Source organism: Odontomachus brunneus, unplaced genomic scaffold (genome assembly GCF_010583005.1).
Source record: "Odontomachus brunneus isolate Ranch 3 - 2012 unplaced genomic scaffold, Obru_v1 Obru_scaffold_078, whole genome shotgun sequence".
In the NCBI taxonomy this organism is placed as follows: domain Eukaryota; kingdom Metazoa; phylum Arthropoda; class Insecta; order Hymenoptera; family Formicidae; genus Odontomachus; species Odontomachus brunneus.
The window spans coordinates 341,908-364,478 of NW_022639528.1; the positions used below are offsets into that span (position 1 = coordinate 341,908).

The 22,571-nt window shown below is 37.8% G+C and overlaps 1 protein-coding gene and 1 non-coding gene across 2 annotated transcripts; both read left to right on the plus strand.

The window, feature by feature from the left end:
- The first annotated feature begins 1,454 nt into the window (after positions 1 to 1,454).
- LOC116847475 (collagen alpha-1(XI) chain-like) lies at positions 1,455 to 13,904 on the plus strand. The gene is made up of 18 exons (XM_032822505.1): positions 1,455 to 1,839; positions 2,894 to 3,097; positions 3,936 to 4,252; positions 4,537 to 5,067; positions 5,268 to 5,748; positions 5,988 to 6,229; positions 6,316 to 6,513; positions 6,935 to 7,402; positions 7,474 to 7,518; positions 7,886 to 8,344; positions 8,568 to 8,729; positions 8,907 to 9,068; positions 9,171 to 9,548; positions 9,695 to 9,964; positions 10,044 to 10,654; positions 10,811 to 11,025; positions 11,202 to 11,386; positions 12,613 to 13,904. Exons 1-18 carry the CDS (start codon positions 1,695 to 1,697, stop codon positions 12,976 to 12,978), a joined length of 5,439 nt encoding a protein of 1,812 aa, XP_032678396.1. The 5' UTR covers positions 1,455 to 1,694; the 3' UTR covers positions 12,979 to 13,904.
- Positions 13,905 to 14,098: 194 nt separating this feature from the next.
- Trnav-uac lies at positions 14,099 to 14,171 on the plus strand. The gene has a single exon. It is a non-coding gene; the product is annotated as a tRNA-Val (tRNA).
- The last annotated feature ends 8,400 nt before the right edge of the window (positions 14,172 to 22,571 follow it).

Below are 22,571 nucleotides of genomic sequence, written 5' to 3' on the forward strand. Positions count from 1 at the left end.
TATTTAGGGGATATACACAATCTATTTTTATGATATTCTCCAAACATTCTCAGAATCTATTTGTGCTATTAGGATTCTTTTTGCATCTAAAAATGAACTCAGAATTGGTGACATACAACTGAATTCTTTTTAAATTCTCTGTGCTATCTGGGCATTACCTGTGCTTATATTCGCTATATCTTCGGTCACTGTGCATTGTGTTCTTCTCTAATGCTTACGCTATTTCGAGTACTTCTAAAAGTTACAGGACAAAGAAAAGTTTTATGATAATAATTCAAGTGATATATAAAAATATAGAATTCGAGTTGCCCAACACAATTATGATCTTCTAATCCAATTTCTCTATTTCCTTATTTATTTCAGAATTTCTACAAATACTTATCTCTATTTTTTACACGCTGAAGTATGTACATTCTACGTTTAATTACATTTAAAAACATCAAGGTAAAAATATTCCTGGACACGTATATAATTTCAAATATTCTTATTATATATATATATATATATATATATATATATATATAATTTATGCTGAAAGTTTAAATAACAAAATAATAAAAATATCCAGGATTAAATACGTATCTGAATATTAGTATTTTTATACGGAAAAAATATTGTAGTAAAAATTACATTAAAATTATAATTCTTTTTACAATGTTTTTTGTAAAGCTGGATTATACCGAAATTACAGTATGAATTATTACAGAAGTAGGAATGTAACGATGTACCTGATATATGATAAAAGTTATTACAATAATTTTGCAGTAAAAAGTAAAACTTTTGCAACATTTTTAAATAAATACATGTATATAATAATTTTGATCATAATTCTGTATAATCCAAGGTTACAAAAATTTTCTTGTAATTTTTGCTACAATATTTTCTCGGTGTGTCTTATATAAAAAATAAATAGATCTCGAAAAGAATCGAAATTTATTCTACTTCTAGAAATAATTTTTCGATTTTCGAAATGAGATCTTAGCTAATAGTAATTTTTCTATTTGTTAGTATCTTCTGTGTTGTATTGACTTGTTATTTCTCAGAAGAGTTTAGATATGTGTCTCTTTTTCTTTTTAGCATTTTCTTCGGATGACATATAACGATATAACCGAACGTGCTCAAAGCAATTTTGCAGTAGTAAAGTAGTATATTACCGGTCAAAGAAGAAAAGGGTTAATTTGATGACTGCATCCTGCGGGCGGTCTGCCACGTGTTACATGAATCAGTGTCAATAGGCGAGACGCAGAATCGTCATTAAAAAGCACATGTCTGGAATGCGTGCACGCATCATCTAAACGACATGCAGTCACATGCATACCCATAGAAGAATACTTGGTGCATCGTAGAAGGAGAAAAGTGGGACCAGGGGACGAAGGGAGGGACTGACGGAATAAGGGACAGTATGGCAAAGGAGGAAGAGAAGAGATTACACTCACTCGAGCGGGTGTTCGTTAACGTGCTAGGTTCATTTAGAAGTACGTTCAGCAGCAAAAAGAACAAAAAGAAGCGAAAGAAGGGAGAAAAACAGAAAAGACGTAGGAAAAGACGAACTAATGTCTATAGGGAGCGATCATATCCTCGCGGGAATTCCATGATCGATGACGTTGAGCTTCTGGTGATCTTGGTCCACAGTTCCGCGTGTGTGAGATATTCTGAAAAGTCGAGGAAGCATGATCTGACGACGAGGTGGTAGCATGCGACCACGGGACCACGCGAAAGTACAATGGAGAACGCGTTTCTTGGGGAACCTCACGGTCCTCGCTTATCCGTTGTTCCTCTTGGTGATTACATTCGGTCTTCAGCCGGTGGCGGTGGCGGATATCGTACCAAAAGACATGGGTGAGTCGATCGTAATACAGAGTGATCTGATCTTGTTTTAAATATCAGCAAAATTTCTTCAGTTCACACTCGAACCCGATCATTATTCCTCGGTGAAGATATTCACGATACTAATAATCGGAGATACTAATAATCTTCTAATTAAAACGAACAATTATAGGATTTTCCGCGAATTAGATTTTAACATGAAGCTTATATTTAAAATATCTTAACGTAAAACAATACCATTAATAATTCAATGTACTAATATAACAAACGAATTTTTTGAAAATTTTCGCTCAAGTGCGATTTTTAACTTTTAATTGTTGTTATCTAATTTCATAATTTTCTTTATAATTAAAGATATTAATTTTTCGTCATGCCGACATTTATGGGTATTATATATTAGATTTATTATATATTAGGAATTATAATTTTAATTACATTTTAATTATAGTTTTAATTACATTTTTAATATTAAAAAAATAGCACATGATCAAAAGAATTTTATTGTAGCTTTATTTGAGCTCTACTTCTGGTAAGTCTTTTCACAGTAGAGAATTCGTAGAAAATTTGCTAAAGCAGCAAATATCAAAGTCGTTTTTGTGCATTTGAGCTTTCGCAAAAATGTGAGGAAGACATCTCGCCTAAAGATAATTGAGACCAAAGTCCCACTTTCGCCGGGATAGCGTCGGACGGACTTATTGTCAGTGCAATGCATTTCTAACTGATCTCTATTGCGCTAATTGAGCCGCGTGTGTGCTGCATGCAAAGTTGCATGTCGCGTGGTGCGTTCGCGGCGCCTTGTCTTCTTGGATTGGTCCAGGCGCTCGTTGCAACGATTTGAGTTACGAGCGGCGAGTTCACAGGTCACTGGGTTTCTAGTCGCTCATTGTGCCCATCGCCCGCTTGTTCCTATTTTTACTCTCATGCTATTCTCTCACCGAGTGTCCAGACTGCGACACTTGTCGCGAAAATAGCATAAGACGATTCGTTTTCAGGGAATTTCCTCGCGTGTCTCATATGCAATAGCATGATGACCCTTTTTCACTCATGCCGCCAATTTTTACTTCAGCAAAGGACGCGGTGGACCTAATGAAGGCCGCGCGGATGCAACGGAAACCGCTCGGAGTGACGAGCACGCAGGGCCGTTGTAGGAACGGCACTACTGCGTATGACATCGCGGAAACCGCGTTCCTCACGATCAATACCAATATGCTGTTTCCGGTCGGCGTGCCGAGGGACTTTTCCATCCTGATTACCGCGAAGCCGAGGCTTAGTGAGTCATGTTTCCGTGTTACGAAATTAGTTAACACAACAGCTGCGATAAAATTTTTATTGTCACAAGCTTGCATACAATGACAAAATATTGTCTTTTTAGTATAATTACTTGTTACTATGATTATATTCTATTCTAAGATATACCCTGCTTAAAAGATTTTAATTAGATAAGAATTAGATAAGAAAAACTTATATATATTGAACCGTATTTTTTATACATTGAGAGAAAAAGTATCTAAAAGTATCTAAAAGTGGTAAATATTTATTTGGTAGTATTGATAGTATATTTACTTAACCCTTTAAGTATCACTGGCACTTTATAAATGTGCTATTTAGAGTGTTTTTGACAATATTTTATTTAAAAAAAGTTACTGGAATGTTCCACGAATTACACGCCTTAAAGGATTAAATCTAAATACTTTTATTTGAATTGAATAAACAATCTTTCCGGAAAAACTAACGTTTTCTTAAAGTAGAATTTTAAGATTTTAAGAAAACGTATATTTTTTTATTTAAAAAATATTTTATATTAATATAAATCAATATGTTATTATAGTTTATATATTTGTTTATATATCCGTATATATATTATAAATAAATATTTACTATTTCTTAAATATTTTTTCCCTTAGTGTAAAGATGATAAAATTGCACAGAAAGGCATATGTATCCAAATAAATATTTAGAAGAATATTTAAATTAGAAGAGTATCTAAATATGTATTAGTTATTTTAATATAATTTTTTTATATATGTTTATATTTTTAATTTATATTAAATATAATTATATATTAATATATTAATATTCGACTTCGGTTTGAACATATTCAACCGCAGGTTATCCCAAATCCACACTCTTCACCATCTATAGCGCCAACGGCGAGGACCAATTGGCTCTGTCGTTGGGACGCGACATCAGCCTCTTGTATAACACCGGACCAGGCGACCATCGGAAGTTGATTTCGTTTGGCGTCGACATCTCCGATGGCAAGTGGCATCGACTAGGAGTCAGTATCAAGGGGGACGCTGTCACGATCATCCTTGACTGTAACAGACAGGTGACGAAGGAGCTGCGAAGAAATCCTGAAGAGACGATCAGCATCGCCGGCATCGTCATCATCGGCCGTCAGCTCATAGACAATAATCTATATTTGGTAAGCAGATAATAAGAATAATTCTAATGCTTATAACGTAATACAACTTCGTTTCAAAAATAGTTGGATTGAAGAAGATCGAGGAAAATTTTAACTCGTTTATTTTGTATGTTTCTTTCTCCGATCTCAGTTTAGAAAAATGTAATAATAAAGTTATAATAATTAAAATTAAATTATATTAAAATTGAATTTAAATAATAAATTAAATTGAAATTAAGAATAGAGAAAGAGGTAAAATTATGAAATATTTACGATTCTATTTTTGATCTAATTTCTGATTTTAGGGAAGCCTCGAGATGCTGAAGATCGCCCCGAATCCAGATGCCGCTTATGAGATTTGCACGATATTTGCACCGGATTGTAGATATCAATGGAGACAGAGATTGAATTACAGTTCTTCATCGAGTGGTAGTCGAAGCTACGGATCATTCAGGACATACTCTATGTCTTCCACTCACTACAGCTTCCCTGAAACAACTACTGAACAGTCAAGTCATATTTACGCTTCTTCCAGCGGCAGTTCCTCACTCGCTGGTGTATCACATCGAGAATCCGAGAATCTTAACGCAAACTTTTCCAGTTATAATAGCTATAACGTTCCTACAACCTCTTCTGTATTTAATAACACATTCAGAAGACAGAAAGATTATGAGAGCGCGATAAGTGAAAGTGAATATGATTACGAAGAGGAAAACGAGGAAGACTCGGATGAAGACGAAAATGAAAATATTCACGGCTTCGATTCTCGTGGTTCTCCAAATATAACTTACGTATTGAGGCCGACAATAGATACTTCCGTCAGAAATCACACCACGGTACATCTCAGATTAATTTACGCTCAATAAAGCAAACGACTTAAATTAGTTCTTGTAGAGATAATCAACAGTCTCATGAATATTAGCTAAATCCAGTTAATTAATAAATGGAAAATATTAAAATAAAAAATATACAAATTAAGAAAAAATAAAATTTAAAGTAAAAGCAAGTAAAGGAAAGATAAAGTCTTATTACTCAGGTACCCTACGAAGTGGAGACGACGACTACCGCGAGCGTGTACGAGATGGAAATGAGCTATGAAGAGAATCACGGGGAGCCGACAGTCGGTCCTTACGACGAAGAATCGTATCACAATCACGGGTACTATACTCGTGGTCCATCGGGACCTCGTGGATTTCCAGGACCTCCAGGATTACCCGGGCCTGCGGGTAAGAAAGGTGAACCCGGCCGAAATGGACTGGCTGGGCTGCAAGGTGCACCTGGTCCAGCGGGCAACGTGTTTGTGATACCCTCGTTGAGTGTACAAGGTAACGAGAAGGGGCCAGACTCTCAGGCAGAAGCACTGAGACAGATGTTGGCGCAGCACATGCTTGCGATGAGAGGCACGGAGGGCCCGATGGGCCTCACGGGTATCCCGGGACTTGAGGGGCCATCTGGACCTCAGGGTCAGAAGGGAGAACCCGGTGACATCGGTGAACCTGGTCCCAGAGGAGAGAGAGGTATGTTTATGCTGAGAAAGGGAAGTGGAGACTTTGCTTTGCTGAACAAGATTCCTTAGAACAAATCTTGGATTGATTAAACCAATAATGTAATATTAATAATAAAAAGTATATAACTATGTTGGGATGAATTACTGATTGATTCAATAATTGCGATTTAGTCAGCAACTAACTTTCAACATCAATCTTTTTCGATCTGTTTATCTTCTACGAGAGTAAAGTTCACGAATTTTTTGCAGGGAGTCCAGGAAATCCTGGCAGAGAGGGTAGAAGAGGTCGTCCTGGCAGAGATGGTGAACGTGGTCTCAGTGGGCCGCTGGGGATAAAAGGTGAGCAAGGGCCGATAGGATTGCCGGGCCTTCCTGGAGATAAAGGTGAACGAGGACCTCCGGGGATATCTGGAGAACCAGGTCTGCCGGGTCACGAAGGGATGCAGGGTGAGGATGGCCCTCCCGGACTACCGGGCTTACCCGGTGAATTGGTAAAGGATATTAAAATGCTTTTTATTATTACAAATCATTACAAGAGATTGAATAACAAAGAATAAAGTAAACTTCATTTTTGCAGGGTCCAAGAGGATTTATAGGACCAAGAGGTTTTCCTGGAGTACCGGGTAATCCTGGTATCCCTGGAAACGAAGGACCCTCCGGTGCTAAAGGCAACGCTGGGCCACCGGGTCCTGCCGGTGCTCCGGGTCAACCAGGACCTATAGGTCCAATAGGGCCGCCTGGTCCACAAGGTCTACTAGGACCGACCGGTCTAGTTGTAAGATCTAGAATTCAGTGTTTAATAACTCTAAAGCTTTATCATCTATAAGCCATTTTCTAAAACATTTTGCGAAAATAATTAATTAGCGTCGATTATAATTAGATATATAAAATGTTCTAGAAGTCATGTGCTTTTTTTGTTGCTATAACTGCAAGAAGTTGGCAATTATAAGATTTCTTTGTATTCTATGTTAATGATGCGATTGTATCCTTTAGAGTGATTGGTAAAAGCGCTGAAATATTTCACACAGGAAATCTACATATTAAAACAAATAAAATTTTTACTTGAACTTATGTTGTACATACCATAAATGTATGTTCGAATCATATTTTTTATTGGTTTTAATGTAGATTCACTTTCTGAAGTATTTCTCTATATTTATAAATCAGTCTGTAACATAAGTGAATTTTATTTAAAGGGCCCACAAGGAAAACCCGGAATTCCTGGTCTTCCGGGTGCGGACGGATCCCCAGGTCTCCCGGGTAATTCCGGAATGCCTGGAATAAAGGGTGAGCAAGGTCCACCGGGTCCTCAGGGGCCGATAGGCTTTCCAGGAGTGCGTGGTGTAAAAGGCGACGAAGGGCAACGTGGTCCACCGAGTGAACGTGGCGAAAAAGGCGAGAAAGGATTAGAAGGCGAGAAAGGCGACGCTGGAGCGAAAGGAGAGCCTGGAACCACAGGACCGCAGGGTATTCCAGGCCTCGAAGGATTAGAGGGACCGAAAGGCTTCGAAGGGCCTCGTGGTGAGACTGGACCTGCTGGTCCGACCGGTGAGAAAGGGAAAATCGGCGTATCTGGTTTTGCTGGCTATCCCGGAAATCCTGGAGAAAAGGGAGATAAAGGACAACCGGGGAAACAAGGTTCCAGCGGCGATAAAGGCGAAAGGGTAAAATTTATTGATGAAAATATGGAATTCTAATATAATCTTAGTAAGATATTGTTTGTCTTTCTTTTTAGGGAAATAACGGATTGCAGGGAGAACGTGGTGAAATAGGGCCAAGGGTAAGAGTTTATCGTTAAGTAAATTTATCGTTACGGAATTAAAAGAATTCCATTGATTTATTTGAATATATTTAACTCTTTCGAACTACTCTTTCCTCAAAATATCGCTTCTCTTTTTCTTTTTATCACTTTATTGTCAATTTTATTGTCAATGTAATATTGTAATAACATAATATGATATAATTCACATAAATAAAATTTATATATTTGTGTATTCTATTTATACATAAAAGAGACAGAATATATATAGTATTCATATAAATTTATATAATAAATATAATATAATTTATATGAGATACACACATAAAACACACACAGATATTTTTCGTACATGATATGCATAGCATATGTTAACTTTGTTATAAAGGGTTTCAGAGGAGCTCGTGGGAGAAGAGGTTCGGAAGGATTACCAGGTCCAAAGGGTGATACTGGTCAACCAGGACCTCCTGGATTGCCAGGAGAGATAGGTCCTCCGGGTGTTGAAGGTCCACGTGGTTTCGTGGGACCACCTGGACCTTTGGGTCTTGACGGTAAAGACGGCATCCCAGGTCCACCCGGCGAACGTGGTCCCATTGGAGAGTCTGGATCTCCGGGACCTCCGGGAGTACCTGGTGTTATCGGTCTTCAAGGACCGGCGGGAGAACCTGGACAACCTGGTGAACTTGGAGCGCCTGGTAGCCCAGGACTTCCAGGAGAAGGTGGTCCATCTGGTGAACAAGGGAAAGAGGGACCGCCAGGTCCAGTCGGTTTGATGGGACTCATAGGACCACCAGGTCCTGGAGGATTACCAGGATTTCCGGGAGAAAGAGGATTAAGCGGTTTGCCAGTTAGTTACTTTTGATTTAATCACGCGGGGATAACATACAAAATATCTCATTTAACTTTAGTATCTTAAATATCTCTGGAGTAATAATATTGTGTTGTCTCTCTCTCTTTCATTCTCTCAAGCAAATTAAATAAATATTAAAATAAATGAGAGATTATCGTCATTAAATAAATGATTATACTTCGTATAATTATATTCAATATAGGTTAATTATAAATTGTAGGGATTACTCGGCTTGAAAGGAGAAATGGGTCCCGTCGGGCCTCAAGGACCACCCGGTGATAAAGGTGCTCAGGGTGATCCTGGCAAGGATGGACCACTAGGACCAGAAGGCAGGCAAGGGCCTAAAGGTCCGCCAGGACCTGTTGGACTTAAAGGAGAAAGGGTAATCGTACAAAGCACAGAAAGTGACATAATTTAAATCTTTTCTTGCTGATGAGCACTTCTATTTCTTTAATATATTTTCTGCACAACTGCAATTGCAAAAATATTAATTTTTTAAATTAGTACATTGCTAATTTATGATTAAAATATTGTTTATTTCGCAATTAACAAATTTCAGGGTGATCCTGGATTACCTGGTCCTACTGGTCGCGACGGTCTGCCGGGACAAAGAGGGTTACCAGGTCCACCTGGACCAGTTGGAGTTCCGGGAGAGGATGGAGATAAAGGTGACGTAGGTCCACCTGGTGAGAAAGGATTTAAAGGATCTCAGGGAGAAATGGTATATATTTGATTGGTCTGATTAATTCAGAGAAAAATAAGAAGTGAACGAGATAATTTCAGCAGTAAATAATTCCTTGAAACATGTAACTATGAAACGTAGGGTCCTCTCGGCCCACAAGGTATACAAGGACCGCGCGGTGAGCCTGGTTTAATGGGTCCTGTTGGAGAAAAAGGACCACCAGGCGAGATGGGACGGCAAGGACCGAAAGGTGAAGACGGCCCGGTCGGATCGATTGGTCCAGCTGGACCTATCGGATCGCAAGGTCTTCCAGGTCCGCCGGGTGCAAAAGGTGAAGTTGGAGATCCTGGAACAATTGGGCCTTTAGGACCGCCGGGTGTTCCAGGAGAACGAGGTCCGAGAGGATCAAAAGGACTCGAGGGCACGCATGGTCCATTAGGTCCAGAAGGTCGTCAAGGTGAGAAAGGAGACACTGGAACGCCAGGATCTCCTGGTGTATTAGGAGTGGAAGGTAAACAAGTAAGTTGAATTCTCTTTTATTCTCTTTAGTTCTCTATTATTCTTTTATTTAATTTGTTAATAATTTAATGATTTAATTTCGTTAATTAACTTGATATGATTTACTTAAATATGTTAATCTATTCGTATTTGATGGGTTTATTAAGGGAGAAAGAGGTTTTCCGGGCGCGAAGGGTGAGGAAGGCAAACCAGGCTCACCCGGTCCTCTTGGAAGTCGAGGATTAATCGGACATGAAGGACCGAAGGGTAACGTAGGGCCACCTGGTTTTCCCGGCCCTCCCGGAGAACCAGGTCTAATAGGCGCAAAAGGTGAATCTGGGAAGGATGGCGAAGACGGACAAGTTGGTGATCCTGGTGCACCGGGTGAAGCTGGGCCACCCGGTAAAGAAGGACTGCCCGGTCCTCCCGGGAAACCGGTAGTTTTAATATACAAATAAAGAATACGTTTTCGTTTCATGACATAAAATTTCAATTAAGCGTGTCGTTAATTTTTAGGGTCCGGAAGGACCTGCAGGTTTGCAAGGTAACACGGGTTTACCGGGAGAGAAGGGAGATATAGGTTTACCAGGACTACCAGGACTTCAAGGACGCGTCGGTCCTCAAGGTCTACCTGGTTCACCTGGTTTTCCAGGAGTAAGAGGTTTACCAGGAGCAGCAGGAGAAAACGGACCTCCGGGTATAGCTGGTGCTGTTGGAGTTCCGGGGAAAGTTGGATCGGTCGGCCCGAAAGGCCCAAAAGGCGACAAAGGCCGCAGAGGCATTAAAGGACATCGGGGTGAATTAGGACATGTTGGAATTAAGGGTGATCAAGGAGAGCAGGGTGAGAAAGGTATGCGCGGACTTCTTGGATTTGAAGGGCCCAAAGGAAGCCCCGGACCTGCAGGTCCAATTGGACCGAAAGGCAATGATGGTCCTCCGGGATTACCCGGGATGCAAGGTCCACTTGGACCGAAAGGAAACACCGGAAATGATGGAACGAAAGGCGACATTGGTCCATCAGGCCCACCAGGACCGCCTGGCCCACCAGCAGAGCAACCTATGATCCCTCCGGAACTGCTGTTTAGTAGAAGTCAATTGACTAGAAGAAGACGCGCCGTTTTGGACGAGTAAGACTTTCGTGATTTAATTTAAATCAACAGAATTTGAATTATGGTTATAAATAAGATTCAGAAAATTTGCTGATTTTACAGTTTTGTGACTCAGAGGGAAACCGCAAAGTTTCATTTATTAGATGTCTCGCTGATTATTTTCGATTAATTTAGGGATGAGGAAGAAGAAGATGACGAGAAGAGCGAGGAACCAAAGAGGAAGGACGATAGATCGCAAGAGGAACTGGGTCCTGAGTTCTTGGACATGTACAGTTCCATTTATGCTATGCGGCAAGAACTGGATCGAATGCGCAAGCCGACCGGTACCAGAGCAAATCCGGTGAGAACGTGCAGAGATTTGTTTTATGGTCATCCTCACTTCAAGGATGGTAAGATCACTTTCTTTTCATTTGTAAATCTATAAATAGTAAATAGTTAATTATCTATTTTATAGTACAGATTATATCTTATAGCAGATTAAATAAACTCCCGATATAAGTAATCACTGAAAACTCACTTTATTGTTGACATTTGGAAAAGTTCTGTATTGCTCTTTGTTAAACAGGTTGGTACTGGATCGATCCGAACTTGGGCATGCCCGATGATGCAATTTATGTGTATTGCAATGTCTCGAGTATGGGTGAGACCTGTGTGTTCCCCGACGTCCACAGCAGCCAGATGCCGAATATACCATGGAGGAAGGAGAACAACAAGAATGACTGGTATTCACGTTTACGTGGAGGATTTCGAGTAAGATTTATTGAAATTTACTCTCTTAAAGCAAATCAGTAAAAATATTTCTGACTCAACAAAAGGAGTATTTCACCGATAATCAGTGAATATTCACTGATTTTCAGCGAAAATCTTCCACTTTATTGCTTCGTTTTATATCTCACTGATTTTGATTAGTGGAAATAGAATTTCACTGCGAAATCTGTAGTACACCAATTCGTTATATGCTCTACGAAATCTAACTTTCTGCATTCGTAACAATGGAATTAACGATTTTCATATAAATCATCACATTTCGTGTGATGGCACTGAACCGCCAGTTATAAGTTTATTTCAATGAATACATCAAGTACTTTAGAAAGTACATTGCAACCATCTTTGCTTAAAAGATTCGATTGAATTAGATAAAAAAATCCATATAACTGAATCATATTTTTAGTAAAAAACTATGTCGAAATGCACGCAAAAAAATAACTTAGTAATATCAGCTAAACCGCGGTACCTGATTTAAATTTAGTCAAAAGGCTAATCGTTTAGCTGTCACTGTTAAGAATTGGCTATGGCAGCTAAAATGTACTCGCTATGAAATACAAATATATTAGGTGACATTAAAAATGCACATTATTTTAAGTAGCTAAGAAAATGGCAGTTATTTCTAAATTTCTTATCGTATGCATATATTAAAGAAGTTTGCCGCACAGTTACAATCATTTGTTACAGTCATTTATTTCTAGTAGCTAATATTTCTCGCTGTAGCGCCTAAGTTTAACAGCGAATAAATTTAGCTTCGGTAGTATCGACATTAGCTGTATCGACATTTACTGACACATCTTATCTGCCACAGCTATTTTTAGCTCTGGAAGCTAGTTTTTTTTTGCGTGCATGTGTATTCAGAGAGTTTAATATAAAATTTTATTGTTAAAAAAGAAAGTTATGATATGAAAAGAAAGAAATTGATGTTCTTTTATATTAGCTGAAATTTGAGAAGTTGAGATTCTCGCTAGAATAATAAATTCAGATAAAATCACGTAGTATTTTTCAATGAAATTTGTATATATTTCTATCAATGTTATCGGATTTTTTAGCAGGAATTTGAAAACATGTTATTCTCATTTCAATAATTTAAATAAATATTATGAATTTAAATAAATTTATATAATTCAAACAATTTCAATTGAAATGATAAGAGTTATCTGTTTGAGACACGAAACGCAAAATTGCACTCTGCTATTAATTTTTTTCAGATCACCTACGAATCGATTGGAGTAGTGCAGATGCACTTCCTGCGTCTTCTCAGCCAAGAAGCTTATCAGAACTTCACCTATACGTGCATGAACAGCGTCGCCTGGTACAACAGCGAACAGCCGAGTCACAGTTACGACCTCTCGTTGCGACTGCTGGGCGATAACGAGGAAATGTTCTCATACAACGGCACTAAGCCGCATGTTCTCGTAGACGGCTGCAGGAATCGTAAGAGCAAGGCCGAGACCGTGTTCCTGGTTCGCACCAGGAAGCCGCAGCAATTGCCGTTGGTCGACTTTTATCCGGTCGACTACGGTTCGCCGCATCAGGCCTTCGGTTTCATGGTCGGACCGGTTTGTTTCAAGTGAAAACCGAAGCAAAGATCGTGTAATTATCGCGACCGTGTGATAATTATATGTGTATTTGTATACGTCGCGTGTTTAGCACGAAACGTGTGATCCTTTGATTCCGCGTTTTTAAGTCCCACATTATTAAAATCGCGTATACCATTCCTAAAGTTCAGACGGCTATATTTAGCGCTAAATATGAAATACGGATGCGATTCCACGTATTTCAAAGAATATTCATGTCTACACTGAAAGAAAAAGAATCTAAAAAAATTAAAAAATATTTATTCGGTGGATACTAATAACATATTTACTGAAATCTAAATTCTTTCATTTAAATAGAATAAAATATTGCTTTTATGAAAAGTTGAAATTTTAAGAAAATGTATATTTTTTTATTTGAAAAATATCTTATATATTAGTATGATATAATATATATGTAAATATAAAACTAACAACTGTCTTAACTGTATAACTTAACTATACAATTTAACTATACAACTGTCTTATATTGGTATAATATAATATAATGTATAACATAAATATATGTTATTAGTACTTACCAAATAGATATTTTTTACGTTTTAAATCTCTTTTCCTCTCGGTATAAAATAGTGGAATTAAGAAGGTGCATTTGAGACGATATTATAATGGGAAATATAAAGGAGATATGATAGAGCGAGGAACCAGCAAGGAAACTGTTATTGTCAAAATAACTACACTGCCAAAGAATCATTGCATATAGACGGTGTTGTTAATTATTGATCGACTAGTTTGTGTGAGATGTGCAATTTAGCGTAAAGTTCGATCTAGATATAATTTAGAATAAGATACCATCGTATTATTTATAATACGATTATGATTTACAGTGCGCATTTGTAGTGTTACGTGTAACACGTTTTAACATATTCTGTACAGTACAGGCCGACTCTTAATATGTTTATAAATAAAGTGCAATATAATCAACTATCAGTCGACCGATTATTTGTTTACGCTTAAGCACCTGTTATTTGCTTTTATCTATTTGCAAGTTCGTGCTATTTATAAAATTTTATTAATTGTCAATTAATCTTTAATATTTATTAAAAAAAAACTGTTGCACCTACTAGTACACTTATATTTAGAGACATGCTAACAAGTGGGTTCCGTGGTGTAGCGGTTATCACGTCTGCTTTACACGCAGAAGGTCGCCAGTTCGATCCCGGCCGGAACCACTCTTTTTTTTTATTTTTTTCGTACGCTTGACTTTATCAACAAGTGCTGTCTGAAATTAATATATAACACAGAATTTAAAGCGACGACATTAATTAATTATCGAATGTCTATTTAAAAACCAATATCATATTCTTTTGTTTTTTTCTTATTTTTTTAAATACAATTACATATTCTTAAAGAAATTAGTATTTTATACATATAATAAGAATATCCGAAATTATTTAATGTTTTGCCAAAACACTGTACTCTATCCGTTTCAAGTTTAATTAATCCGTGAAATTCTGTCCGGTCGGGAAGTTTCGAGGAACAGCGATTCGGCGAATTTTTGGAAATATTGACTCAGTCTGCAGAAATTAAATGGAGAGTTAAGCTTGTCGGGGCGAGAAAATCGTCGGGCACTCCATCGAATGCTGCTCCATCGACGTTACACTTATCGAGTCTCGGCGAAGGGGGAACGAAAGTGTGAAAAGATTCGAGCGAGAGATAGGGCGGATCGAAGGAATCCGCGAGAATGGCGAGATATGCGTGGGCGAAGCGTGAGAAACCGCAGGTGACAGCTTGTCATGGCGGTCGGCGGTTCACACTTCGGGCTCGCTCGTTCTTTCCTGGTGACAAGACAACCGAAGTAACGGCGCAGGGCCGCTTTCAGCGGCCGGAACCGAGCGAATCCAGCGAACTTGTCTTCACCGCGTTGCGACCCGACATTTCGCGAAGCCAAGGGAGCGAACTTAAAATTACACGCTTATATACGAACAATATAGAAACAAAAACGTAACATTCATAAAAATCTCAAGGATACACTATAATAAAAAAGTAAATGCAGGATTTTAAATTTAACGCAGAGCATTCCGAGATATTATTTCTCTCCTGAGACTAGTTTCTTCGGGATCATAATTTCAATTGGACACAGCAATGTCAGGGAAGCAATCCGAGGGACGTTTATGCATCGTCTAGAAAATCAGCACGTCTTTATAGAGTCTTGCTCAGCCGTGGAATAAGAAAATACCGACGTTTTCCGTGCAAAAGCGGTGGTAGCACCCCTGGTCGAGGAAACGGCGTCCCTGCTCTCTGGCGTCGAGCTTCTTTCCGCGAGGAGCGGTTCGGGGGACGATAAAAGGTTTCCTTGTTTAACAAAATATCGTCTCCGAGCCATTAGCCCGACCGTTACCACTTCAGCGCGATTTTCTGCTCCCGCCGCCGCGTCGAGGAGGCACTCGGATCCTGCGAGCTATCAAATGCAGGCAGAGCCCGCCATTCTCCACTCCGCGGTCAGCCGATGTGTTGAAACGAACGGGGACTTAAGCACTCGTTGCCTCTCTCCTTCTCCGTTAACTCGATCTTTAATTTTCGCCGGAGTGGTAATCGTCGTTTTCGACGGTACGCTTCAACGTTATCGCTGACAGAAAGAAAAATAAAATGCGCTTGTATTTTTCTCCGAGTGATTAGAGCTTCTAAGTAATCAATCGCTTATTAAATCTGTCAAATGATTTATTACTCGAAACATATATAAAACGGACAATAAAAAATTGCAAATCTAATTAGTATATATTTATAATATATATGTATATATGTATATGCGCGCGTACGCAGATACAAATTAATTGACTTTAATAAGATGAAACGATGGATTAACGCGGTTCTAACGTTGTTACTATTTTATTACTGATTATTTGGAACAACTTGGAATATTCCGATAATAATATAAATTATTATACTTTTACGGAATATCCCGTGCCTCTCGATTAAGACCTCGAGTATTCTCGTGTTTCGTCCACATTAATAGATAAAACCACTTTGATCGCATACATGAACTCTCTCTCTCTCGCCCCACCCCTTTCTCTCTCTCTTTCTTTCTCGCTCTCCCTTCTGAGATGGCGATCATTGATTTTCAGGGAAATAATAAATGAAATATTCAGGGAATATGGTATGCCATTACGCTTGTCTTGCGTAACCGTAACGTCGCAGCGCCGTGAGAAACTGCCAGATGTCACAGTCACTTTCAGCTCATGGTAACGGAAATGTATTCCAACAAGGTCTGTCAGATCTTCGTTTGAGGATCAATTTTCTCCGAAGCCGATCTACGCTTGGAATCGCTCAGGAAATTATGCGGCGCGATCAGTAGAATAAGACCGGCCAACGTATCCATTAGTATAAACGATATTATAATTAAAAACCATATTGCGGGACACATTTCAATTTTCTCGCTCCTTTCACTTACGGACTTCTCCAAGGCGATCCCTCCTTCAACAAAAATTTCAATTTCCAGCCTTCCATAAATCAAACTCATCAACAGTTCGACATTTTTTCCTCTTTTTTAATAAGATGTCCTCACAATTTCTTATATTCTTTTAGGACAAATTTTTTCTATTATCTCCTGCAGTAAAAATTTAATTTAATTCAGTTATAAATTGAACTCATCCATAGATCGATATTTTCTTCTTTTTATTTTTGAAAAGTCTTCATGGATTTTCGCCAATCTCCAATGATAAATTTTTTAAAATATTCTATATAACAAAAATTTAATATCTTAACTTTTGTAAACTAAACTCACGTTTATAGCTCGATATTCTCGTTATTATCTTCCCTTTTTTTTGTAAGCAATCGTCATAATGTCCTATCATTCTCTTATAAGTGTTTATTTATTACTTTTTATAGTAACAATTTTATTTTCTGTTTTTTATAAATTAAACTCATTCATAGCTTAATATTTTTTTCCTTTTATTTTAAGTAAGAAATTATTTTACCCCACAGTTTCTTTATCATTTTATTATGACAAATTTATTTTAAGATTTTAAAAATAATTTAAGACTTTTAGTCTTTTATAAATTAAATTTATCCACACACATAGCTTGATATTTCCTTCCCTTTTTTAATAAAAAGTCCACAGATTCTTGCCAATTTTTAATAAAATATTTTTATATTAATTCTCATATGAATAATTTCTCTCTCTCTTTCTCTCAAGTTTATCTGTTAAATATACAGCAAGTTCACTTATCCATGAATATCTTTCTTTGCATATCTTTCTACTCTTTCCCCTCTTCTCCATCTATACACACCACTATTGAATATCGGAAGCGCGATTTGGCCTCAAGGTAAAATAAATTTTCTCCTCTCCCCGTCTCTTCTTCTTTCCTTTCCTTTCATACTCCTCACGCGGTTCGCTCGATAACGCCGTTCAACCCTGGCGGTCCCTCGCGATTAGCCGGAGGGAGGCAGCGAGTTGACTTTCGCGCTCCGGCTCGCTCACCCTTGGGCGCCAGGAGGGGGGGAGCGAGCGGAAACCCCTCGGCTGGTCGAGGGGTTGCGCTCGTTCGACCCCTGCGAAGACTCTCAGACGAGGGTTGCAAGACCCGGCTCCGCCCGTTCACCAATCGTCGTCGTCGCTTCACGTTTTGCGCACGTGCGCTCGCATTGACAGGCGAGCGCGTCCGCCCAGTCGCGAACCCCTACGACGATGACCATCGACGGGTGCGAAGGTTTTCTCTACTCCCTCGCGATTTTCACCCTCCCTCCTCCTGTTCCGCCGTTCAGCCGCGAACGTGGTCCGCGATCGCAACGGGCAAAAATTACGAGTTATGGATCACACGTGCCTCACACGCGTACACGACTCGACGCGATAAAAAGCGATCGGCGGTTGAAGAAACGAGACAGGGTTCAATCGGCCGGATATCGGCGATACCAGAGGTAACTCGAAGGACAAACCGTGAATTCATCTATCTCACGCGGTCGCGCAGCTTTCGTGGGTCGTTAGGCGAGAATCTCCGATCTCTGATCTTTAACAAGCTTGCCGCCGTTATCATGATGCGAGCTTGACCACGTGTTTGTGCGAACTTACTCTGATCCAGACAACGGGGGTCGACACGGTTCTTATGAAGCTTCGTGTACATTGCTGAAGAGATTTTCTTCGACGAATTGGAGTCCCAAGATTTTCGATGGATCATATATAAGGATCACTGCGCTCAACTGAAGATCGAGAGAGATCGTACTGCTGAGAGAAGAAAAGAAGTGAAGGTCGTTTGCGAAATTTGGAATTCGATAAAAGTAAGTGCACAATTTTTATTTGATAATAATATTAATTTAATAATATTTGTGAGAACATTTTCATGGATTGATATATACTAGAAGAAATATTATCATACGTCAATCAATTGCATTATATTTCAATTAAATACGTATCACACGCGCGACATGTATTTAATAATCAAAATTTCCTGCATCATTATGTCACTGTAAAGAATTATTTGCAAAAAAGATATCATTTTCATATCAGGGCTGCATCTTTATGAGATAAGATTCGCAAAGTGTTAAAACTGTGAGTTTTTTAATATATACATGGAGGAACTACATATATTATAGCTTTTTTCATGTATAAATTCTTTTCAATTTTACTATATTCTCAATAGTGTAGGAATGAATTATCAATAAAGTCTATCTTGCTAAGGAGTTTAAATTTCTTTTAAGTTCTGCTGGAAATATAGTAAATTTTTAAATAGCACATTTTTCAGTCTCTGAAATATAAGTAGTGCATATGAAATGAAAGAATAGTCAGTCACTGCAAAGAATTTTATATAAGAATTTTTACTACAAAATTATCTCCGTGCAGCTTTAAATGATTAGAAATATGAAAATACTCTCAAAACATTCTGCAGATGATAATAACAATATATTAAATATTAATATTATATAAATATAAATATTATAGAATAATATAATATTCTGAACATTTAAAATATGCAAAATAAAAAATAAAAATTATCTACGTTTGTACTTCTTGCGACGAGTATCTGCAAGGCCCTAAATTGCGTCTTATTTCGCAAATTCGACCGTGTTTGAAAGCGCGACTCAATAAAAAATGGCGCAAAAGAAACGAGTAGGTAATTTCGGAGGTCAATACTTCATCGGAATTAAATTATTATGCTTCATCGGAATGGGGTTAGTTATTTCTTGAATGGAATCAGCATGCTTTCTCGCCGACGGAGCGATTAACGGGCGACACGTGTCGCAGTCACGCCGCTTACCAGCGGTCACCCGTGAGTACACGCACCTGTAAACCCGATTCTCCCGAATCGCGCGTGCAATTGCCGGTGCTGCGATGCCTGTCATTACGTCGAATCCGGCGCATATGTCAGCGGAAAGGCAAATGTTAACGCGTGGCGAAGGGAAACAGGAGGCGGGGATGGCATTTCGTCGTGCACAGAAAAGAAGAATATTCTTGTTTGGAAAATATCTTTGTTTTTTATATGTTAATCTTCAAATGAGATTTATCTGCAAGATGAATTACAAGCAAGAATATATTTTGTATAACTTAACAAAGAAAAGCCTGTGTTCTTATTATTAAAACATAATTTTCGTTAGTGGAAAGTTCAAAATATTGGATTGATGTTCTTAAATTTCGGGAGAAGATATCATTATCACCAAAATAATAATATTGTGCTTCTTTGAGTGAAATGCAAATATATGATGTTAGAATAATTGCGATATTCACATAAAATTATATAACATTGTGTGTCGACAAATTCAAGACTTGAAAAAATTCTTCTACCAAGAAATTATATATCATTGCTTATGTTATATGAAACAATAATTGTCGATTTGAGTATATCAGTTTTAAGTAAATACTAATTTCTTTTCCTGTGTAAGTCGATATGTAACGACGTGTGGGTGTTATTAATTTCCATGATTAATTGATCGGGCTATGTGAATAAATATGTATATTTATTCTCTTATTTCTTCACCATTTTTTATCTACTTATTTATATTAATTTTCGCACGATGTTATCCCGTGTTTTCCTCTGTGAGGATGGCCGTTACACTTCGTCGTGAATTGGAGCGTCCCACCCTTTACTTCATACCTTCGGCGTGACTACAAACGCGTTGTTAATAACAAGTATAAATATATACTTATTATTCTCATGTGTTTACTTCTCACATGTTCTACCGCACATCGTCGCAAATTGCAGTCTGTCAACTTCGCTATTACAGATATCTCGACGTATGTATGGTTAACGCACAATAAATACACACCAGACCACAATAATTGTTTCACACGTCTCTGTGTCGAACCTCCTATTGCGTAATCGCGACGTGACACTCGCTCTACCTTAGACATTTCCTAACGGAATTTCTTCTCTTTACATACATATGGTCAGCAGCGAGCGCGTGTAAATTTTGCGCGCGAAAGATAAAAAAGATGCGATGCAATTAATTGCTTTTTTTCATTAATTATCGTATTTAACTGACAATTAATACGAGCCAATTCAATTGGAGACTGTAATTTTGACCGATTGGGATCACATTTTTTATAGTTATTCTCTAGGACCCTGTGGAAAATATAAACTGCCAGAGAGCCTAGAACGTCCCATGATTTCATCTCCTTGACACTTTGAGGTAACCTTGGCAACGTCCGGGATAGTTTAAGCTTATTATTAAAACATAATTTTCGTTAGTGAAAAACCCAAAATATTGGATTAATGTCCTTAAATTTCAGGAGAAGATATTATTATCACCAAAATAATCATATCGCTTCTTTGAGTGAAATTCAAATATATGATATTAAAATTAACATTTTCTTTATTAAGTATAAAATATTCTTCAAATAAGAATATATATATTTTCTTGAAACCTTAATTTTTCATGAAAGCAAGTGTTTATTCTATTTAAATAATAGGATTTGAATTTAAGTGAATATATTAGTACCCTTCCTTCACCGAATAAGTATTTTTTTACTTTCTAGATAGTTTTTCTTTTATAGTGTAGAACCTGCGTTGAAGGAAGCTTTGGTCGTACCAATCGTCAATTAAATAACCTTTAATTAAATTTGCTAAGTTCAGTCGCCAATTAAACAGCCTTTATGATTGCTAAATATAATTAATTAATTAAATGATATTTGATTTCTCACGCTCATAACAATTGAACTCTTTAAGTGAAGTCGTTGAAATCAATCGAACGGTCTCCGATTGAATTTTGTTGAAATTAATCGTCGATGAAACATTCTTCGCTTGAATTTGCTCGAATCAATCATCACAATTAGTTGAAATAAAACACATTTATGCAAATCAATTACAAAAGCGAGAAAAATCTAATGGATATTCTCACAACTGTAGATATTGCACAGCGAGGCAATCGAGATTCAAGAAACCGTTGATATTCGTTGAAATTACAGTGTGTTGGATGGGGGGAGGGGGACGGGAAAATTTCCTTTTGATTTCTCAAAATCTGTCTTCCCATTGACAGGCGTACACGCCGAAGCGCACACATGCTGCGTGGGTGCGCGTAGTCGAGCGTGTCACGCAATCACGGCCGAACTGTGCGAAGCGTGCACGTGCGCGCGGCTGGAACCAATCGCGCCGCGGCTAATCGTAAATTAGGATCGGGTGAAAAAATGTGGCTCTCTCGTCATTAACTTCGATAATTGCCGGAACCCTCGCGGTTCCTTCGGCAGCCAGCGCTGCCCAAACACCGGGTGTCGGTTGTCGCGCTCGTTAGTCAGTCGCTGATGGTCCCTAATTGTTATAAAGAATCGTGACACTATTGACGTGAGTACACGGGGAGAACTTATAGTGAGAATCGTAGGACTTTGTAACTGAGAAGCAGATCGACACATATTTTGCATTAACTATTCTTTCATTTCATATGTATTATTTACATTTTAAGAACTAAAATGTCTTCTTTTTTATTATCTAGTAGAATATACTATTAACCAATCCTTAAAAATTGGAACTGAAATTAAAACATTTGCTACGTTTCTAGTGAAATTTGCTATGTTTCTAGCGAAATTCACTATGTTTCTTAGCAAAACGGTCTATTGTGATCTACTAAAAACATAGTAAAACTGAAAAGAATTTACGTGAAAGAAGGAAAGACTATAATATTTTTTCCGCGCATGTCGTGTGTCGTGTATATATGTATATAAATACACACATATACGCACAGGATATAAAATTAAGTATTACAAGTTACTATGTTGACAGTCAAAAAATCGAAGAGTCCTTGAATTTATCTTAACAACTCTACTTAAAAAAAAACTTTATCAAATCATATAATCTCACGATATCCGACGGAGAGAAAACAAAAGTTTCATATATTTTGCTTAGCTTTTGAAATAATAGTCTGTAAGGTCTTTAACTTTACGCGAAATTTTTTCTCCCAAAAATATTATAATTGCATTCACACAAATTATTTCAAACAAACCAAATTTTCAATATTCTCGCATATTTTTTTCTTCTTTCTCGTATATATGAATTTTCTTTCTTCTATATAAATCTAAAATTTGCATTTTGTATCTGTAATTGTGTGAGTCTTTTCTAATTGATTCGATTGACTTCCGTCATCAAACGCGAAGTGTCGAGCCTGCTAATTATTACGCTTAATTGTACAAAACAGAAAGTCCACTTATCACG